The 23,945-nt window shown below is 38.5% G+C and overlaps 1 protein-coding gene across 1 annotated transcript in view; it reads right to left on the bottom strand.

The window, feature by feature from the left end:
* LOC138962669 (USP6 N-terminal-like protein) overlaps positions 1-23,945 on the bottom strand; it is a 49,169-nt gene that overhangs the window by 9,823 nt on the left and 15,401 nt on the right. The window contains exons 4-13 of the mRNA XM_070334576.1: positions 11,977-12,062; positions 11,541-11,583; positions 7,415-7,495; positions 6,215-6,322; positions 5,388-5,497; positions 4,441-4,555; positions 2,573-2,627; positions 2,205-2,299; positions 1,639-1,704; positions 405-504 (exon numbers count right to left, since the gene is read on the bottom strand). Of these exons, the coding sequence (XP_070190677.1) occupies positions 405-504; positions 1,639-1,704; positions 2,205-2,299; positions 2,573-2,627; positions 4,441-4,555; positions 5,388-5,497; positions 6,215-6,322; positions 7,415-7,495; positions 11,541-11,583; positions 11,977-12,062 (859 nt within the window). The remainder of the gene's footprint in view (positions 1-404; positions 505-1,638; positions 1,705-2,204; positions 2,300-2,572; positions 2,628-4,440; positions 4,556-5,387; positions 5,498-6,214; positions 6,323-7,414; positions 7,496-11,540; positions 11,584-11,976; positions 12,063-23,945) is intronic.

Raw genomic sequence — 23,945 nt, 5'->3', positions numbered from 1 at the left:
ACATGGCAGATGTCAAGAGAATAAGATCACAAAAAACAAGAAGAGGTCCAGAAACAAAAGAAGAAACAAAAAGAACAGGTCCAGACGCCGGCTCCTTTTACCTTGATTTTAACTGCTGAACGCCAGGCTCAAAAACTGAAAAGTGCATTCCGTGACCAATATAAAAATAAAATACAAGGCAATACTTCACTAAAACAGTTTGCAAGGAAAACCGATGGGTAAATGAGCTGAACCATGCACAGGAAAGCATACGTATCTGTAGCTTTAGTAACAACAGCATTCTGTAAGTGCCTTGTACCAAATAACCACAGGTAGCATATTCCTGTCGATCTACACACTCAAGTCTATTGGAACCTGCTTTTATTATCTCACCACAAACACAAGAGCTAAAACGAGAAACTTACGTCTGTGCATCTTCATGATACAGTAGGCCATGGCCACCAGAAGCCTGTCCCCTTCCAGCATGTAGATGTCCCACAGTCTCAGCGTCAGGTGGAACGGCGTCTGCAACAGTACCCTTTCATCAACAACTGTCATATACAGTCCAACCTACCCTTGCCACTACCTCTCAAAAGTTAGCACCTGCCCACAACGACCACTCCTCAGGATCGAAACAGTTCCCTTTTGTCAACAACCGTCAGATATTGTCAAACCTACCCTTGCTACCACCTCTCCAAGTTTGTAAAGTTTATTTTACTTATGCTTTGTTGTCAGAACCAAGTTTGTAAAGTTTATTTTACTTATGCTTCACTGTCAGAACCATGTTGTGTAAACTTTATTTTACTAATGCTTTGTTGTCAGAACTAAGTTTGTAAAGTTTATTTTACTTATGCTTTGTTGTCAGAACCAAGTTTGTAAAGTTTATTTTACTTATGCTTTGTTGTCAGAACTAAGTTTGTAAAGTTTATTTTACTTATGCTTTGTTGTCAGAACCAAGTTAGTAAAGTTTATTTTACTTATGCTTTGTTGTCAGAACTAAGTTTGTAAAGTTTATTTTACTTATGCTTCACTGTCAGAACCATGTTGTGTAAACTTTATTGGCTCACGAAGTGTAGCCTATGCGATCGTAACTTTGTCTGTCTGTGCGTGCGTGCGTGCGTATGTGCGTGCGTGCGTGTGTATGTCTGTGGTAGAAACTTTAACATTTCGTCATTTGAAGACGTCACATTATGGCGAGGGTTAGACGTCACACGAAGGAATGTCTCGGTCATTGTTATTTTGAGCGGGCCGAGACTATTTGGCAGTCGTGTCTGTAAGTAGGCTACATGCAGACAGACAGATCTAGATCTAGTGTCTCTCTTTCTTGCACAGTGTCACCAATGCTTATTGTGTGTGTGTGTGTATGTGTGACGGAGTGATTGAGTTTGTGTTACTGTTTGTCGATTTCTTACGTGAGCCTTGAAGGCTTCGCCTCTTGTTTTACTAATGCTTTGTTGTCAGAACTAAGTTTGTAAAGTTTATTTTACTTATGCTTTGTTGTCAGAACCAAGTTTGTAAAGTTTATTTTATTAAAGCTTCACTATCAGAACCAAGTTTTGTGAACTTTATTGTACTAACATAGAATAGATTGAGGGATACAATTAACGGTGCAGGCTACTCTGAAAGTGACAAATTTTCCTCCCTTTTCACTCTACTTACCCTGTCCAAGAAGCACTGAAGAAACCACTTGATGGTGTAAAAACTGGCGTATAGCTCATTTCTTTCCTGTGGTAAAAGAAAAATGTCATCTGTATTGCAGCAACCTCTGCAGCCATGTCTACATATGCACATAATTCATAGAAAGCACATAGCATTTACTATTTTGCCTCTGTACACACACTGTATACATTAGTACATGTGGTCCTCCAATAGCATGAAATCAGTGTGTCCAAAATAACCATGAATGCCACTAAAATTGTTATATAAATGCAATGAGCAAAAACCAGAAAATGTATCCAGGCAGCATGCTTTTTATTAATATGCTTTTAACAAATATGGAAAATCTCACAAAAATATACAATCTAATTTCGTAACGTGATGAAAGTAATAAATAGGATGTGTCTTGAAGACATAAGCACTAACGCAGTGAGCGTTGTTTTTATTTTATTCTTATCTACAAATAAACCACTGTTTGAGTTAATGTTAACCTTATCAAAGGAAGAAGGAAGCACATTCTCAAACGACTATACACATGTACTCTCAACCACAGATAGGTTTTTACTCACGAAATGCCGACGGACTTTAGGTACATATTTCTTCAGAACATTGTCATGGTGTTCTTGAAATCGCATCAACTTGGGGAAACCAGGGATGAAGAATCCTGCAGGCACAAAGAAAGATATTTTTGAAACCAAAGTACTTTCTGCAGATGCGAGTGACGGTCAGTTTACACTCATGTTCATGGCATAACTCAACTGTCTTTTCTAGTAGAATTTTAAATAATGTGTCCTGCAACCACAATCCATTCCTGTAAGAATTAAACAGCCAGAATGTTACTACTGCTCTAAAGCCAAATTCAGGATGGAACTTATGTGCAACAAACAAAATGCAAATACAAGAAAAAGGCATTAACATACAGGCACTGGTCACGTACCATGCATTGTGTGTTTTTCGTTGATGAATAACTGCGACAATCCCCAAAAGGCATCCTGAAACACAAACAGACAGAATCTTTATAGACACGAACACCAGATTCCTTTCTCCTTTAAGTTCTTCTTCTTCTTCGTTTGTGGGCTGAAACTCCCATGCAGACCTGCCTACCCCAAAAATTACAAGGAGTAATGAGCCCAGCCAAAAAGAGTAATCTGGTGGTAGAAAGAGTAGTTTTTCGTTGCCAAAAGTAACGGCCATCGGTGGGTGTGACTAAAAGGAGAACCCAAATAAAGAATATGACACTACCTTGCCTGTAGACATCCTCATTTTTCTCCCAACGGAGAAATAGTTGTTCATAAAGTCTTGCAGGACACAAACATTCTTCTGCACACTTTCTGTTCATATTCAGTTGCTTCGCAAAAATAAAATGTCATTGATTTTCTCAAATTGTGACGTCAGTCAAAACGACCCCAGAACACATCACTGGGAAACTATACTGATTGGAACGATCTAGGATGACGAAAGCAAAATATGTCATGTGCACAGTGGTCACACATCTCGAGAAATCAGCCTCGCACATAACCAGTGCTCCACCATTTGTGTAATCAAGAGTTTGCTGAATGAGCATAGAGTTTATTTGGAGGTAGAGGGCTTTTTCAAAGACTTGTAATAGCATGACTTAAATCTGCCAAGTTCTGCTTGGCTGTACTGCCTGGTGCCGAAGGTTCCTGATCTTGATTTCAGGAGGAGCAGACTCTCCAATGTCTCATCTGACAAAGCTCACAAAGCTCGTGAGAGCAAAAATACGGATCGGATTTATATCGGGACGAAATGCGAAAAATCGTACTTTCGGTTTCATAAAAATCGTATTTCCATCGCGGAAAGCGTAGTGGCGTAATTTGGAATAAAATTTGTAGTAAATTACGCCCAAATCGTAAGGGTAGGCAGGTCTGCCCATGTTCACTCATGTTTTTGCACGAGTGGGTTTTCACCTGTATGACCGATTTTACCCCGCCATTCAGGTAGCCTACGCCGCTTTCGGGGGAAGCATGCTTGGTATTTTTGTTTTTCTATAACCCACCGAACTCTGACAAGCGCCTGTGCCTTTTATTGGCTGGAAATTGTGCGAGTTGTGTCCCCTAGATGTCAGAGAAGAACAACTATCCTTGTAAAGTCTGCAAAATCGAGGTTTGTCATTTTGAAAGAAAAAAATTTAAAGGGTCAAAAAATGTTCTGGGGTCGGAAGGAATAAATAGGGTCGGTAAAAAAAAACCATTCTGCTAAATCTGAGACTTTATGGACGTATGGATTTTCTGTTCATAAAATCATAAAATGAATATTCAGACTCAATCTTTTCCCGAACAATTTCTCAAGGTCTTAAATCATGACCACACATCTTTTTCTTCTGCGTTCATGGGCTGAAACTCCCACGTACACTCGTGTTTTTTTTTGCATGAGTGGAATTTTACGTGTATGACCGTTTTTTACCCCGCCATTTAGGCAGCCATACGCCGTTTTTGGAGGAAGCATGCTGGGTATTTTCGTGTTTCTATAACCCACCGAACTCTGACATGGATTACAGGATCTTTTTCGTGCGCACTTGGTCTTGTGCTTGCGTGTACACACGGGGGTGTTCGGACAGCGAGGAGAGTCTGCACACAAAGTTGACTCTGAGAAATAAATCTCTCGCCGAACGTGGGGACGAACTCACGCTGACAGCGGCCAACTGGATACAAATCCAGCGCGCTACTGACTGAGCTACATCCCCGCCCCATGACCACACATTAATACCATCTATTTTCTGAGATGAGAAATACAATTGGTGCTACGATCATACCAATAAACAAGATAACATTGCTACTTAATTACCTCTTCATTCAAGTACATCAGGAGCAGGGCGGCAATCTCACTCATACCCTGACAGTAGCCCACTTCTGTGTTGTACACCGAGTATGCCGCCAGTACATGGAACAGTGCTTGTTGTCTGAAGAAAAACAATGGACAAGTTAAAATTGTTAAGCATTCCAGATAATGGTTTTCAAAACCTAGTAAATCTTCATCTAACCTTGGCATCTTCATCTACAGAGCTACAGACCTGGTCTCAATGTCTTCAAAATATCTTCCACCCATTGCACAGACCACCTACTGTATTTTCACTTTCAGGACTATAAGGCGCAACATTTCTCCTCAACTTTAACCCCTGCGCCCTATCAACCAGTAGTGCCTTGTGTATGAACAAAGAAGAGTACAAATGTACCCACATCTCCATACAATCAGACACACAACACTCCCTCTCTGCTATGACAAAAAGATGAAGGGCGCTGTGGCGGGGTGGTAAGACGTCGGCCTCTTAATCGGAAGGTCGAGGGTTCGAATCCCGGCCGCGGCCGCCTGGTGGGTTAAGTGTGGAGATTTTTCCGATCTCCCAGGTCAACTTATGTGCAGACCTGCTTAGTGGCTTATCCCCCTTCGTGTGTACACGCAAGCACAAGACCAAGTGCGCACGGAAAAGATCCTGTAATCCATGTCAGAGTTCGGTGGGTTATAGAAACACGAAAATACCCAGCATGCTTCCTCCGAAAGCGGCGTATGGCTGCCTAAATGGCGGGGTAAAAACGGTCATACACGTAAAATTCCACTCGTGCAAAAACACGAGTGTACGTGGGAGTTTCAGCCCACGAACGCAGAAGAAGAAGAAGAATGACAAAAAGATAAAAAGAAAACACTTTGCAATTTACTCTCCTATCCTTCATCACCATCAAGTTTTCTAATTTTTCTTTTCTTAAGTTTACACTAAACAATACTCCAATACTCACTTGACTCCATATCGCTCTCTGAACATAATGTGATTGCGATATGTTCTGTTGACATCCAGATCTATTTGTCGAATTGAAGTAGACCGGGAGCGCGCCCTATTGCGCATTTTCTAAAAATCAGAAAAAGAGTTAACACATTATTATTTCCTCTAAACTTAAAAACCAAGAATACACGTAACTTCATGGATCATTCAGAGATTTTTACAAAACCAAAAGAAGAGGTCAACTAAGCGAAAGTTGAAGAAAGAGTTCAAACATCTTTTTGAAATCAAATATGCAAGTTAGATTTTACATTAACCTGCTGTCACCAAAAACAAAACAAAAAAACAAAAACATATTAAATAGCTAATAGAAACAACAATAAAACAATAAAAGCTTAGGACAAGCCAACAGTCTTATAAACCTTTATCATAAGCAACATATAACTGCCGACCTGGGAACCCCTGTTTTGTACTTGGAGTATTATCAAACAAACTTGGTGTATTTTCAGAAAAATTAGCATACTCCACACAGCAATTGAACATCCATGATTCAAACATGCTACACATGCATCCATCACACCGTTAATTAAGTTTACCAAAACTGTTCAAAGAAATGCTTCTTTCAATGTTTAATGCCAAAAACTGCAACCATGTGTCAAAATACTGGATTGGCTAGGAATCTAGGAGTCGAGGAATTTTTCTCATCATATTTTTTTTCCACTGACCACACTGATCGTATTCTAGACAATCATGCAAACAGAATACGGCAGAATCGTATGGGTTACCAGGTCTGTAACTGACATAACACCAATACAATGTAACGGTTTAGCAAATAGCTGTGCTTACCATATACACTCCCTCCTGCTCCCCTTTCACCTTGGTAAGGTTGAGTAGCCGAGCCCATACTTCTCCTCTCAGTCGATCGGGAATCCCTTTGTAAATACGCCGTTGAAGCTAGAAAAAAACAACCACAACAACAACAAAATTAAATGAATTATCAAGAAGACGAAAGCCAACGAGGAGGAAGGGGATGAAGAATCAGAAGAAGAACAAAGCCATTCTCTGTTAACCTGTTCGCTGTCAGGAAATATTTGTATACAAAGCATTACCTGTATTTACAGTGGTACCTGTGATGTGTGGCCTCTCCAAGAGGACACCTCTTTTGAAAGGACACCTGTCGTCCCTTTTTCTATTATCTCTACCAAAGTATACCTGTCATGAAAGGCCACCTGCAATATAGGGACACTTTTGGCCAGTCCCAAGGGTGTCCTTTCATCGCAGGTACCGCTGTACCTGAATTGACAACTTACAGAGTGCCCTTTATGTATAAATAAATGCACCACACACACACACTGTTTATTTGTTGTTTTTCTTCTTCTTCTGTTGTTGTTTATGTAACGGTTTTGTTGTCCATTAACGCATGTTACCTCATCTGACGTTCTAAAGGCAGCAAAAGGGTTAAATAGTCACTGTTTAGCACAATTATCAATGATTTTATTGGGTGATGCATGATGTCAATCCATTGCTTCGGGGAGAGAAATGTAAGCTTTACGCCCTCACGGCAAAGCCATTAGGGGCATGTGAGACGGGAAAACCTGGCTTTGTATAAAAACTCCATTGCTTCATGAGTCCTCCCACTTTTATCCCACGATGGGTGTTCTTGGTTTCTTTATCTGTCTGTCTGTCTCCCAAACTCAACCTGGTCTTGCTACTCCAGGACTTTCTTCTTTTCTTTTTTCTTTTCATTCCTTTTCATTTTCATTGCTTTATTGTCCCATTGCTGAAAAATTCGGGTCGCTTCCTCACAGTGGAAAATGAGCAGCCACCTGCACTTATGGCAGAATGACCGAGGTCTTTTTACATGCCACAGTGATGACACAGGGGTGGAACATGGATATCGTCTCTGAGTCTGCACATAAAGTCGACCCGTGTCCGTCCCGGCCTGGATTGGAACCCGTGACCCTCGGATCACAAGTGCAGTGCTCTACCACCTGAGCTACCGTTTACATGAGATATAGTTTATTTAGCACAGTCTCTATTACATACCTTCTCCCCTTGGAAGTACTTGTCCCAGCTTTTCCGCATCTTCACCCATTTTTGAGTTCGTTCCAGCTCCGTCGCCTTTTGCTGCAAGCACACAAACAACACTTCTGCTGTAACTCTGTGGTCACAATAACTTGAAAACACCTACACCACTTGAGTGCCCTTTACAATTACACTATATCGTAGGGATCATGATCACCAGTCAGTTCTAGTTTTTCACTGTTGAAATAAGAAGAAAAAAAACAAAACAAAAAAAACCACCTAGCAGACAGTCACACCAACCCGTTTATATTTCCTTTCAAAGATTTGTTTCCACAGTAATATCGTTTGCATGTTCTGCTTGTGTTTGATTGCTTGCTGTGGAAGAAAGACAAGTTTCTTTACTGGAAAATACTGGTTTGGAAACTTGCTAGCAGTAGCAAACTCACTCTGCGAACAAAGATATTTCTGAGTCAACCCTAAGATGCCTCCTTTTCTTACAACTGCACTAACTTGACTAAGCAACCTACCGGTACTCAAAGACGTAAACACTATCATTCTTTAGATCACTCCTCCCCTCCCCCCCCCCCCCCCCCCCCCCAAGTCAAACATTAATACCCCCATCTTGTTTGCACTTACCTTCCTTTCCTCCCTGCCTAAAATGAATTACAACTCATATAGCACGGCCAGTTCTCATTCCTCTTTTTTTGTCCTCCTTTTTTTTCCTCCTTTCCAATGGCAAACTCTTACAAACAACTCCCCAAAACCACCACTGTAATCTTTGCATCAATTGATTTGACATATCAAATAATGAAAGAATTACCCGTCTACCTTCATCATAATATGCAAAAAAGAATGAAGCCTTCCTTAACTTGTATTCTCTACAACAACCTCAATACACACAATACATTTTTGTTTTTAATGAATTTATATATGCTCACAAAGAAAAGACTTCCCACAAAAATGTAAAGGGATGTTTGAATAATAAACCAGATGTATTCCACCACAGAACAAAGGCAGAGAAAACAAAACCCAAACAGGAAGATAACAGTCAAACAAACCAGGGTTTCATATAGACACAATTACAAAACCAAACCAAGGTCAAATCTACAATTGGAGTACAAATTATCTCTCAGAAATACATGGGAAAGCCTTTCACTATCTTGTGCATATAACAAGTGTGCTCTTTGTGAGCTTTTGCTTAAAGATCATATCTCCCTTCCTGTGTAAACAATCATCATCATCATTACACCACCACCAACCAGGACAGGCTCTTAAAATGACAGGATAAGAGCATCCTTTCAAATTGTTTATTGTCTCTGATTTAAGGTAAAGCATGTAAATGAGAATGTATGTGTACAAACAGAAAACACACAGTTACCATGTTTGTTATCACGTGTTTATTGATTGATTAAAATTTTGAAAAAGAATCCCCCCCAACCAAAAAACAAGTCGCGTAAGGCGAAAATACAATATTTAGTCAAGTAGCTGTCGAACTCACAGAATGAAACTGAACGCAGCAAGACCGTATACTCGTAGCATCGTCACTCCACCGCCCGTGGCAAAGGCAGTGCCCGTGGAATTGACAAGAAGAGCGGGGTATTCGTTGCGCTAAGAAGGATAGCACGCTTTTCTGTACCTCTCTTCGTTTTAACTTTCTGAGCGTGTTTTTAATCCAAACATATCATATCTATATATTTTTGGAATCAGGAACCGACAAGGAATACGATGAAAGTGTTTTTAAATTGATTTCGAAAAAAAAAATTTGATAATAATTTTTATATATTTAATTTTCAGAGCTTGTTTTTAATCCAAATATAACATATTGATATGTTTTTGGAATCAGCAAATGATGGAGAATAAGATAAACGTAAATTTGGATCGTTTTATAAATTTTTATTTTTTTTTACAATTTTCAGATTTTTAATGACCAAAGTCATTAATTAATTTTTAAGCCACCAAGCTGAAATGCAATACCGAACCCCGGGCTTCGTCGAAGAGTACTTGACCAAAATTTCAACCAATTTGGTTGAAAAATGAGGGCGTGACAGTGCCGCCTCAACTTTCACGAAAAGCCGGATATGACGTCATCAAAGACATTTATCAAAAAAATGAAAAAAACGTTCGGGGATTTCATACCCAGGAACTCTCATGTCAAATTTCATAAAGATCGGTCCAGTAGTTTAGTCTGAATCGCTCTACACACACACACACACACACAGACACACACACAGACACACACACACACGCACACACGCACATACACCACGACCCTCGTTTCGATTCCCCCTCGATGTTAAAATATTTAGTCAAAACTTGACTAAATATAAAAAGAGCATCCTTCCACTTGGACACATAATGATACAGTAGATCCCCCCATTTAAGACACCGCATTTAAGAATTCTGCTTTTTTAAGACCTTGATCTCTGAGACCTTCTGTTCATAACATTTGTAAATTGACCTCCATTTTAACGCCCCCTCCTTTCAAAAACCTGAATTTTTTTTTACATTTGTAAAAGTCTTAAAGGGAGTATTTCACTGTACCACTACTCTAAAGCCCAGCTTCTTTGTGTGCAGAGCAAGAATTTTTCAAAATTAATTCAACAGAAAAACTGCCACTCTTCACGGGAAGCAGTTTTGGTATGTCTCTATGTGGAAGGGTGCTCTCACGGCATGTAACTTTTATAAGACTGGCTGCCTGGATAGATCTGTGGTGGTCAAAATAATTGTTTTCACAGGAGAATGTTATCTCTAACACTAACAGTACCCTGCAGCTGACTGGGATTGGTAAAAAACAAGAAAGGTAAGTTGTTGGAACGTTTGTTATTGACAAAACAATATGTTACAATCACAATTTATTCATTCGCTTGTGGTTTACCAGCAAGCGGCCGAAAATTCAATCAAGATAAATTCTTGTTACTAATTGTTTGTCTGTGCACTTAAAAGACCGTTGGGTCGATAAATTTGTGATTGTAACGTTTTGTTTTGTCAATAACAAACGTTCCAACAACTGACCTTCCTTGTTTTTTGATTCTGAATGGTGGAACGTTGGCAGTCTTTTTATTTTTGGATTTGGGATTGGTAAAGCGACACTAACTCTCTGCTCCAACCCTCAGACTCACCTGCACCCTGACACTATGCTACAAACAAAAAGTTTTCTTCAATTTTAGCAGCACTAAGTTTCGAGACCTAAACTAGCATATCGTAATCAAATCAGCTTGGCCAAAACAGCATCTATTATGAACATAATGACACAAATTACCCTTAGTCGTAAGACTTGTTCCAAGCTCAATACAGAACAGAATTTAAACGGCACTCGATAAAATCAACAGTAACTGCGACAAATCAATGAGCATAAATAATAAGATTAACACACACAAATACACACACACACACACACACACACACACACACACACACACACACACACACACACACACACACAAATACGCACACACACACACACCAGTAACAAAAATTACATCCTCTAAACAAATGAGTTTTCTTTAAAAAAAAGTTTAAAACAAGAAGAGCAAACGCTCGATCGAGTCACTTTCGCAGTTCTGAATATTATATGAGGCATCAGATGGACAGGAAGAAATTGCTATTCACAACACAATGAGTCACGTTCACATAAAATTTGAGCCCGGTCACTTTTATAGTTTCCGAGAAAAGCCCAACGTTAAGTTGTGTGTTGCCGAACAGAAAAGGCTAGTTATCTCCCTTGTTTTTCTGATAACGTTCGTAAAAGGCTACAGATGTAAATACTTTGATGTAAAGAATAATCCTACAAAGTTTCAATCACATCCGATGAACTTTGTCAAAGATATAAAATGTCTAATTTTTCCTTTGACGCTGACCTGTGACCTTGAAAAAGGTCAAAGGTCAACGAAACCATCGTTAAAGTGTAGAGGTCATTGGAGGTCACGACTAAACAAAATATGAGCCCGATCGCTTTGATAGTTTCCGAGAAAAGTCCAACGTTAAGGTGGTGTCTACGGACGGCCGGCCGGGACTAACACTGACCGATTACATAGAGTCACTTTTTCTCAAGTGACTCAAAAATGTTAAGTGGTGATGCAAAGATCTGCCTACTACAAAAGTGTGATGGTCAAAACATAAACAATTTTGTTAAAAAGAGAAAGCTTACCTTGGCTTCCACGGCATCTGGTATTGTGGGCAAAGCGTGGTCACTGCGACAAACAATAATTACATGTTACATGCATGTAACATTTGGTTGTAAGGTCAAACGAGAAAACATGGGAACCTTTTTGAATTGCACACTGTTTACACACATGTATTTCTGCTTATTTCATTTTTACACACACTCTGAGTATGATACACACACACTCATAGTCATACACATACATGCATGCACGCACACATCCACCCACATGCACCTCTGCATAAAAAAGCATGGCTTCAAATTTCAGACAGACAAACAAACACACACACAGACAGACACACACACACACACACATGCACACTTTCCATGGTTCCCTTTATCTCTTGCTTCCCACAACAATTATGTTAAAAACCAAGACGGAGATGGAGTAGGGGAAGGGGGAAGTAACGCAAGAACTCACTGAATGAATCCATATCTGTCAGTGACATGGTAGACCTCAAAACCAGGGTCCTCCCAGGGGTCAATCTGAGCCCCTTCCTCTCGACCCTGCAACACATAATCATCACATGATAATGATACCATCAATAAAGTCTACAATGGCAAAATTACAATATCATCAATAGGCCAGGTCTAAATGACACAATCACAATACAGTACCATCCATTGGCGCAGTCTACAATGACAAAATCACAATACCATCAATAGGTGCAGTCTACAATGACAAAATCACAATATAATCAAAAGGCGCAGTCTACTATGGCAAAATCACAATACCATCCATTGGCGCAGTCTACAATGGCAAAATCACAATACCATCAATAGGTGCAGTCTACAATGACAAAATCACAATATCATCAAAAGGCGCAGTCTACTATGGCAAAATCACAATAGTTATAACATCAATAGGCCAGGTCAAAATGACAAAATCACAATAGTCGATTCTGCCTTTGCGATAACCTCTAAATAACAACCACCTGCCATTTACAACCACCACCCAAAATCCCCAATGAGTACTTTCCCTTTAATTATTTCCCTTTCCAAAGCGACCACTTTCGGACAGCCCCTTGGGTGGTGGTAGACGGGTTCAACTGTATTATTGATAGGCCCAGTCCACAATGACAAAATCAAAATATGCATAATGGCTCGGGCAACAGAAGATTCTTTGTTATGAATGAATACAGAAAATGTCATTTTGTATCAATCAGTGAATGTCATACAACTCACCATTTGAACCACAAGCCTAACACAAAAAGACCCTCCTTTATGGTGATGACTTGTGGAGGAAGCGATAGGAGTGATTAGTAAAAATAAAATTCACATTAAAAAAAAACGTCCCTCTGTAGTCTATATTCTTTTACATTAACACAATAACTGGAACACACTGACTCCACCCTGCCTTTAAAGAGAAACAAATGTCAAGATTTCAATTCATCTTCAAGACCAAGCAGTTTGTTCTGCAATCTTTTGCATAAATAAAATATTCTGTAATAATAGCAGACAGCATATTGTTTTTAAGGCAAAAAAAACAAAGTTGTATGTTTCTGGTAACATAATTAATGGCTACAAACTGAAACTGAAACTGAAACTGAACTTTATTACCAAAGGATAGAGGTTTTAGGCAAAGCCTAATCTTACAACCTGTCCCTTATACAAACACTTAATACAGACGCACATAATATAGATAGTAAAATTGACAAGGTTATTGTTACTTACAGACGTACATAATGTAAATAGTAATAAGAAAGGGGTTATGGTTTTGTATACACATTCAAAAATGGGAAAAACAATATAGGGTGGAAATTGCAGCATAGTTGCAATAATGCATTGCATATAAACATCCAAAACAACTAATAACAAAAGGGAGAAAACAAATGTGGGGAGGAATTGTCCCAATCATTCGCATGTATATCATTATCAATACATACACATAAAGAACAAATCAAAATACAAACATAACTTGACTAAATGTAAAAAGCACTAAAATATCAGACATGAAAAGTGTTCTATTTACCCATTAAGCGGGAATGAAACTGGCGCCTAAACGTTTTCACAGAAGAGGCATTTCGGAGGTGTAGGGGTATGGAATTCCATAGAGACGCTCCTGAGAAGGCTAAACTTGACTTATACAAGTCTAGACGAGGGATGGGGGGAATCAGGTTCTGGGACCCATATCTTTTTGTGGCATGTCTGAAATGTGATTTTAAATATCCAGGAACATTATTGTTAATTACTTTGTACATAAAGACAGCCTTGTTTAGCGTCAACTGATCTTTCAAGGGAAGGAAATTAAGGAGCTTTAATTTATCATCTGTTGGCTTATTTGACTCATGCAGAATTAGTTTTGCAGCACGGCGATGAAGAGAATTGAGTCGTTTGAGATGAACATCACTGCAGTTATCCCAAAGTGTTGAAGCAAAGTTGATATGGGGCATTATGTGAGCGTAATAAAACAACTTGAGTGCTTCCACATCAGCATAATGTCTTAATTTAGACAATAAGTACAAATTTTTAGATACTAATTTGCAAATTTTACTCAAGTGAGTTTGCCATTTCAATTCTTGATCAACGGTAACCCCTAATAATTTATGCTCTTTAACTTGTTGCACTTGAGTTGAATCAATTGACAGTTGAAGTTGTAAGGGTTTTAATTGGTGTTTTTGTCTAGTTGTAATCACCATACTTTTCGTCTTAACAGGGTGAATAACCATTGCATTAGTGGTGCACCATTCTGTCATCTCATCTATACTTTTTTGAAGAGATTGGTTGACGGCTACCAAAGACTTCTGACTGGTGTGGATTGATGAATCATCCGCAAAGAACTCACATCTTACTTTCTCATCTGACACATGAAGAGGTAATCATTTATATAAATACAGAACAATATAGGTCCTAATACAGACCCTTGAGGCACACCACTTTTGACAAAATCATTCGACGAAGTTTTACAGTTGATGAATACATATTGTTTCCGTTTTGAAAGATATGATTCGAAGAAGGCACAAGCAGAGTCATCTTTTAAGTAGCATTGTAATTTCTTTAATAATAAGGAGTGGTCTACAAGGTCAAAGGCTTTTTTAAAGTCCAGGAATAACGCTCCTGTTACTTCGGACTCATTAATAGCTGATAACCAAGTTTCACATAAAGAGCTGAGAGCAGTGTGGCATGAATGCTTAGAGCGAAATCCAGACTGAAATGGATGAAACAAATTCATTCGTTCCATATATTCCAGTAAATATTTCTGAATATGCTTCTCCAAAGGCTTAGATAAAACAGGTAAGAGGGAAATTGGTCGAAAGTTGTTAGGGTCCGTAAGATCCTTGCTTTTTGGGAGTGGCACTACCTTGGCACATTTTAAAATAGAGGGAAAAACGTTTTGTTGTATGCCAAGGTTGTAGACATAAGTCAGTGAATCAATTATGTATGGTAAAGCAAGTTTGAGCAACCGGACAGGAATCTTATCGGGACCCATTGACTTTTTATTCGCCATCTGTTCTATCAGTTTTCCAACCTCGTGGACAGTAATGGGTGGAATAGAAAACGTTTCGTTTTGAGTCAACTTTCGTCCACAAAATGTTTTTAATTTTTCTAGAGAGACATCAATATCAAGGGACTCATTCTGCGTGAGACAGGCTTTCAGTTTCTCTGCGAGCGAAATAAAGTGTTGATTAAAATCTTCTGGAGTTATTTGTGACGGAGAATTGGTCGATCTCTTTCGAGATTTATCAAGAACTTCATTCATTGCTCGCCAAATTGTAGAAGTATCTCTCTTATCAGAAAGCAATTTATTAAAATAATCTGCTTTTGCTTGCCTTACCGTTTTCAAAACTTCATTCCTTTGTAATTTGTACTCGCTTTTCATGTTATGTTCTTTAAAGAAATCACGCAACGCCATAGCCTCAATAATGTCCGATGTCAACCAAGGGGGCAGGTGGGGATGTTTCACCCTATGCTGACGTAGTGGAGCGTGTTTATCAATAATGGAACACAAAATCTCATGGAAAAGATTGCAAGCATCATCTGCGTTACTGCAATTAAATACGCTTTGAAATGGCGCTCGATTAAGATCACAGAAAAAGGCAGACTCGTCAAAGTATTTAAAACTTCTGTACTCGATAGTTGTATGACCTTTATGCTGTGATTTGGGCAATCTCAGAACAATTGAGCAAAAAACAGAATAATGATCACTGAAAGTGGAGTGTACTACTTGAACATTTGAAACAGTGGTCTTATTATCAGTATAAATGTGATCAATAAGGGTAGATGAATTATTGGTTTCTCTTGTAGGGGTTTTAACTAGCTGGTGAAGACCAAATAGAGCAGTGGTTGAGCCCCAAGTTGTTTGGGGTCTCTGTAAATTAATGTTAAAATCACCAAGCAATAGTACATTCTCATCACGACGCTTTGCTCTGTCCATCATTAAAACAAAATCATCATTCCAACTTGTTGTTTCAGCAGGATTCCGATATATATAACATATTAACAAAGGCGAGGATTTACCATTTTTCAACTCCACCCACAAACATTCCACATTTTCATCTTCAAGATCGGCCCTTCGCTTCACAATGCCAGCAATAGACCGATGGACATACAGAGCAATACCTGTTTGGCCAGTTTGTGCACTATCGCGTCGTAAAACATAGTAATTTGGAATATCAATCAAAGAATAGGGTAGGTAGGTAGGGATTTTTGTTTTGTTTTGTTTTGTGGTCAGGGTAGAAAAGAACTATACAGTGACGCAAAGAGACTGGACTTACTATACAAAGAGAAAGACAACACATCACAAAACAAATGAGACAAAAGGGATGCGGGGTTATCCCCCTTGTGTCGTCTGCCGTCTGTTACTTTCGTTTTGACGCTTTCTTTTTTGCTTTTTCTTTACAAATGCAATAAAATAGTCTAGGGTCGGCGGGAAAAAACTAGGTAGGGTCGGGTGACCAGAAACATACAACTTTTTTTTTTGGCCTAACGCTTTGAACTACAGCAAAATTGGCAAGCTTCTTTCAGTTTTACTACAGAATGAAGAATGCTTACAGAACAAGTGTGAGGGATTACCACCATGCTTAGTGCTATCATTAGAGCTCTACCCCAGTAGTTTAACTCTTTCTTTCTTTCTTTATTTGGTGTTTAACGTCGTTTTCAACCACGAAGGTTATATCGCAACGAGGGAAAGGGGGGAGATGGGATAGGGGAAAGGGGGGAGATGGGATAGAGCCACTTGTTAAGTGTTTCTTGTTCACAAAAGCACTAATCAAAAAATTGCTCCAGGGGCTTGCAACGTAGTACAATATATGACCTTACTGGGAGAATGCAAGTTTCCAGTACAAAGGACGTAACATTTCTTACATACTGCTTGACTAAAATCTTTACAAACATTGACTATATTCTATACAAGAACCACTTAACAAGGGTAAAAGGAGAAACAGAATCCGTTAGTCGCCTCTTACGACATGCGGGGTGCAGAGAAATAAGGATGTGGAAAAGAAGACTTTTGGTAAGTGAAATAAAGGTGATGGATCCAGTCAGGTAGAAATAAGACAACAAGAAAAGAATTGGAAAACTGCAGGGAATAGTAGGGAGAGTTTTCTTGGAAGGAAATATAGGTGAAAGGACTGGTAAGGCAGAAATAAGACAAAAGAAGAGAAGTAAAGGGGTGGGGTAGCTCTGTTTAAACGCTCCCGCCGCGTGAAGGCGACCCCATGGGAGCGTAGTTTAACTCATCTGTTAACCATGACAGCAGGGATATAAAGGACGCTTTAGAAAGCTTAAATCCAGGGCAACAGGATACTACATCAATTACCTTAAATGCTACTGTGTTACTGGTACAGAACCAACAAAGAATACTGGGGCAACAAAATACTATCATTAACAAACTGGTGTCAGATGACCTGAAACAGGATTTTTGTTTGTGGGTGTTTGTGTGTGTTTTACCTGAGTCACTCCTAAAACTGAACATAATATATTTCAAACATTCCCTGAATCTACAGAGAAGACTGAAAAATTAATTTCTCAAGTTTACAATGGATTGTAAAAAAAAAATCCCAACGTAAAACAAAACAAAACTTTCAAATACTTCAGCTGCTATAAATATAATAAAAACAGATATGTATATGTAACTAATTCTGTACTTTTTACACGATGGGCAGCAGTCATAACACTTATAATCCTTACATATATATATATATATATATATATATATGACTAAGTGCCAAAAGGTGCGCACGAAAAGCGGACAAAGGGGCTAAAAAATAAAAGTTGACAAACACGACTGATATTGTGATTTTTGTTAAGACAACAGATGCTGGAACCCAATTACGAAAAGAAAAGATAAATTTACCCAAATGATTTTACAAATAACGATAATTTTGTTCGTTATATCATTCAAAACGGCACTGAGTCATAGCATTAAGGTTATCTCGCACGTTTTTAAAGCTAGGGCTTTGAAACTTGGCACACAACCAAAGTATAATGACCTCCAGGTATGGTGCACATCACACTAAACAACATTGAATTTCAAGGTCACAGCGAGGTTAAATTTCCTTTGCAAACTGGAAAATTGTCGTTGTCACGTCTTACATGTTTTAATACTAGATCAGTTAGACTTTACATACTTCACATACTTTCAGCATTTTTATAAAACCTCATTAAAAGTGACCTGCTTGTTAATCTTTGTCAAAGTTCAAGGTCACAGCGGGGTCACATCTGGTCCAAATGTGGAATATTTTCAATTTATTCAGCGCGTTTATAGCACGAGCTTTGAAAATACACACAGTTCTAGTGTATAATGTTCACACACGATTAAAGTCTGGTTGAAAAAGTCAAGGTCACAGCAGGGTCGCGTTGAGGTCAAACATATACATTTTTCAATGAGGTTTTCTCATATGTTTTTGAAGCTAGGGCCTTGAAACTTGGCACACTACGCAAGTTAAATTAAACCTCATCAAATTCCAAGGTCACAGTAAGGTTAAAGATCCTTTAAGGATATTTTCTAAAAAAGGTGACCGCCTGGTTAATGTTTGTCAAATTTCAAGGTCACAGCAGTGCCATCTGGCTTAAACTTTGAAAAATTGTCAATTTCTTCAACTAGTTTTATAGTGTTTGAAGTCATTCACACATGATGAAAGTCTGGTTGATAAAATCAAACGTCAAGGTCGCAGCGGGGTCGCATTGAAGTCAGACACATACAATTGTCATTTTCACGAACGCCTTTTAAGCAACACCTTTGAAACTTCACACATTCCAAAGTTTTGATGTTGTTTGGTTATAATCAAAGTGTGGTCAATTTCCATGATTGAGAGCATTCAGAGGGGTCAAGTTGAGGTCACACAAAAGAGATTAAATTGTCGACACAACAGATGAGACTGGCTACCACTGTTTATTTTAATACACTTTTATGCAAATTTTAAATTGTGTTCAACCATATACACCAAACTCACCCAAACTCCTGAAACATCCAAGAAAAGGAAAAATGTGTCCAAGCAAGGAAAAACGCCATTTCTTCAAAGGCTGGAATAACTACAGAGGCAGCCGCGTCATTACACACAATGCAATTACGTCATACATCATACATTTCTATGAGTCATGTTGAATGGAATGGTGGCATGTGCCTCTATTCTAGCTAACAACAAAGCTGAAAAAATGAATATTATCTGTTTGTTTTGTTTGTTTTACCCGTACGAGACCTTTCTGTGACCTTGACATGTGACAAGGATCTACCTTAACTTCTTTAAGTCGGAGTTGAGAGTTGTGTGATGTTTGAAGGCTCTCCCTTTAAAAAAAAACTGAGATAATGATGCATTTTCGTGTTTTTGATTTGCCCATGTGACCTTGAGATTCGACAAAGGTCAACAAGACTTTAACCGTGTATGGAGGCTATTAAGCCCAAAAATGTGAACTTTCAAGGTTCTTGCTTTGAAAAACTCTGAGAAAAAGGTTATGTTTTTTTTTTACCCACACGAGACCCTGCTATGACCTTCACATTTCTCAAGGATCAACCTTGAATTCTCCATGTTGAACAATCATTAAGCAAAAGCGTTGTTTGAAGTTTGAAGGTTCTAGCTTCAAAAATCTCTGAAAAAATATGTTTCATCCGTTTTCTGAACCACATGTGACCCAGCCGTGACCTTGAAATCTGACAAGGGTCAACAAGACTTTTACCATGCATGGGGGCGATTAAACCCCAAATGTGTGTGAAGTTTCAAGGTTTCAACTTAAAAAACGTCTGAGAAAAATATACATTTTCCTTTTTGGACAATGTGTTGCACGCAAGACAACACGACAAACGCTCGTGTTATCATTCTTTTACTTTAAGGTCGACTTGCGTGCCCGCTCTTTCGCTAATCTCAATTAAAATTCATCTTAGAAGTTCGGTTTTATTACGCTTTTAATTAAGAAGATTAAACTAAGACAACATATAGTTAGTTTTACCCATTAAACTCGATAAGGTAGTGACATTTTATGTTGAACGCAAGAAGGTGTCGCACGCAAGATCTGAAAAGATGTTGACGACATAATTTCAACACTTGATAGCGCAATCGTGGTTCGTGATTTCTTCACAAATTTTGAACACAGAATGTGTCACGTGGTTCCGTAAATGAAGTAGATCTTTGTACATGTAAATTTTGTTTTTAAAAGAAAATAACCGTTAATTACCGAACATTTTGTCGCACGCAAGATATGACGAAATTTTCAAATCGTTTTCAAAAATGCTGTTCAAAAGTTCTGCAGTCTTTGCTGGATTACTTGAAAGACAGCAGTTTGATACACCGTTATCGCTTGACGTGTCGACATCAATTCCAGAGTTTTTGAAAAAGAAATTTAGTAAATATCTGCGATTGAAAAATGTATGCCGTGATGACGAATCATCTTGCGTGCGACACCTTAAAATTCGGTTATCGAAAAAAAAAAATTCTCTCGAGATTTAGATTTGACGTTTGGTCTCGTCTGTAAAGCGATGTTTCAGGCATTCAATCAAACTAAATGCAATTCATTTGTGCTTCTTGTTATTTTTCTGTGGCATATTCAAAACACGAGGTATCACGATGTCCTTTTTCAGATGGCCGGTTTTGGCGTTATTTTTGACTTTAAACAAAGATAACTTCAAAACCGTTCAAGTCAGACACACGAAATTATGTCCACTATCTTTTCGCACATTCATCCACACACACACCAATTTTCAGCAGACACACGTTTTTAGAAACATTTTTATTGTAAAACAAAGTCGTCTTCTGTTCTGTGAGCACCTTTTGGCACTTAGTCATATGTACATGTATGATAGTCAAGTTCACGAATCAATGCTAATTCTGTGCAACTAGAGATTAAACTTTTTTTAAATCGTATTTTGTAACATCTTGTAAATCAAGCACAAACATTTTAAAACATCCTGCGATTGCAGTCCATGGGACACGCAAAAATATACTTCAATGAAAGAAAATCAAGAATATCTGTCACAGCACACTTTAATTTTCAGCCGAGATTCACATCACAGCATCTCAATTTACCAAATCAAGAATACTTAATTACCAAATATAACAATAGAAATATGAAAACCTCTCGATACTAAAACACAGGAATTATCCATGCAGAGTACAGTGGAACCCCCCCTTTTAAAAGACCTCAGAAAAAATCTGAGAAAATCAGGTCTTAAAAAGGAGAGCCTCTTAACCCCTTCACTGCCACAGTATAACAGCATTATCCGAACGGTCTTTGGGAAAGAAATGTGTTTAGAACCCCTAAAAGTACTTGGACAGTGGTTACCTCCCATTTAGTTTTCAGAAATGTCCTGAAATGTTGTTGACACAAATCCCACGTATGAGATACGGTTATGGGCGTAGGACAAACCGAAAATGACCATGTATTACATACGGGGTGGGCAGTGAAGGGGTTAAAATGGGGGTAAATGTACAGGTATTAAGAAATAGCATATAAGTAGCAATCAACATGAAAAAAATCAAGGTCTTAAGGGCAGGTGGGCCAGTGCACTATGTTTTTTTTTTAATTTGAATGTTTTATTTGTTTGTTTGTTTGTTTGTTTATTTGTTGCTTAACGTCCAGCCGACTACGCAGAGCCATATCAGGACGAGGAAGGGGGGGGATGAAGGGGGCCACTTGTCAAGCGATTCCTGTTTACAAATGCACTAACCCATTACTTGTGTCCCAGCAGGCTTTAGTAAAACTAAATTAATACCTACTGGAAGATTACCAGTTTCCAGTATGTTAAAATAGGCTTAACCTATCTACTGCTGGACTTACATCAGAACACTAACAGATTAAACTATACATGAACCGCGAGACAAGCGGCAAGAGAAGAGATTTTTGGAAAAAATACAGGTGAATGAGCAAGAAGGCAGAAAAAAGAAAAGAATTCATGAAGAAAAAGAGAGCATGACAGGAAAGAGGAACCAAAAATCTACCTAACAGCAAACTAGAAAGCTCCTGCGGTTCCAAAAACAGGAGGGGCCTTTAATTTCATAACCGCAGTGCCCCACTGCGGGAAATGTTTTATTTTGTTTGAATGTTATTTTATGAAAGTAATGAATAAACAATGATAAATGATAGTCACTTTTTGTATTTTGGGTTGCTGGTTTTTGTTTTACATGACAAAAACAGTCAAAAACAGACAAAACTGGAGTACAGGAGGAAAATAATATTTCAGCAGATATGATTGTCACACTTCTAATTATTGTTATATTTTATCTTTCTGGGTATGCTCTAGGGGATTACGAAGCAGATTTTGATTATTATATTAATTTTATATTTGGAGTTAGGGACATTTCTTTGTTACAACCGTCAAACTTTAGGGTAACCCCTGCAAAAATTTTGTTTGAAATAACCTGGTTATGACTGTAATACAATGGCAACAAAATCCTTTCGTAATCCCCCAGAATGTGGTATTCTGCACAAACTGCACAAAAAATTATTGCTCTAGCTAAATTACAGCGAGAGAAATCGCAACATCAAATGGCCGACATGAGAAAAACAACGTTGAAGATAAACTATTCAAATATTGTCTTTATTGACACATAAATATGACACTTTAGACAAAAACACAGACACACATGCATTTTACTTTTAGGTATGTTATGAGACCATTATCTGCAAAAAAATTTAAACAAGAAGGGCAAAGCCCATACGACTCACATGCTTGACCTTGACATGACCTTGACCTTCAGGGAACTAAACCTAGCAATGACATCATACACTAAGAACTGCTTTACACATTTTTCCTACCAAAATACATGTGACCTTGACCCAAGGTCAAGGTCATCCAAGGTCATGCAACACAAAGCTGTTAATTCAAGACATAGGAAGTACAATGGTGCTTATTGGCTCTTTCTACCATGAGATATGGTCACTTTTAGTGGTTCACTACCTTATTTTGGTCACATTTCATAAGGGTCAAAGTGACCTTGACCTTGATCATATGTGACCAAATGTGTCTCATGATGAAAGCATAACATGTGCCCCACATAATTTTTTAAGTTTGAAACAGTTATCTTCCACAGTTCAGGGTCAAGGTCACTTCAAAATATGTATACAATCCAACTTTGAAGAGCTCCTGTGACCTTGACGCAAGGTAAACCAAACTGGTATCAAAAGATGGGGCTTACTTTGCCCTATATATCATATATAGGTGAGGTATTCAATCTCAAAAACTTCAGAGAAAATGGGAAAAATGGGAAAAATAGCTGTTTTTTAGACAACATTTAAGGCCCCTGCGACCTTGACCTTGAAGCAAGGTCAAGATGCTATGTATGTTTTTTGGGGCCTTGTCATCATACACCATCTTGCCAAATTTGGTACTGATAGACTGAATAGTGTCCAAGAAATATCCAACGTTAAAGTTTTCCGGACGGCCGGACGGACGGACGACTCGGGTGAGTACATAGACTCACTTTTGCTTCGCATGTGAGTCAAAAAGGGTTTTGATCAATTTTTCCATTTTGCAGGGGTGAGTCTTAAAAGGGGGAAGTCTTAAACGGGGGAAGTCTTAAAAGCGGGGTTCCACTGTAGCAGCAGTCAGGCGTTTCAGTGTTGACATTTAAGCCAGGTAACTCCTGTCTTTGGGGCAACAGAGTGTCAGCAAAAAATGCAGGCAACAACAGCCACCTGCCCTTTCAGGAAAGCAATTAGCACAAGTGTTTGACAGTTCCAGTGCTGTGTTGACATTTCTCAGAATGGCATTTTTACATCCCTGTTGACAAGTGCAGGATGGGCGGTCAGATGATTGTGTGTGATTGTGTAAGGTTATTTCAATGCAAAGAGAATGTCCCTGCACACTTCGGTAAACTGATGTAATGTTCTTTCAATTCTGAAGGAATGTCAACACTGCTGTAATGTGATGTAATGTTCTTTCAAATGCTAAAAGAAAGTTAACAACACTGATGTAAAGTTATTCCAACGCTAAAAGGATGTTCACACTGCAGTAATGTT

This window comes from Littorina saxatilis, linkage group LG3 (assembly GCF_037325665.1).
Source record: "Littorina saxatilis isolate snail1 linkage group LG3, US_GU_Lsax_2.0, whole genome shotgun sequence".
Taxonomy (NCBI): Eukaryota; Metazoa; Mollusca; class Gastropoda; order Littorinimorpha; family Littorinidae; genus Littorina; species Littorina saxatilis.
The sequence above is the reverse complement of the archived record's forward strand: the minus strand, read 5'-3'. Positions and strand labels throughout refer to the sequence as shown.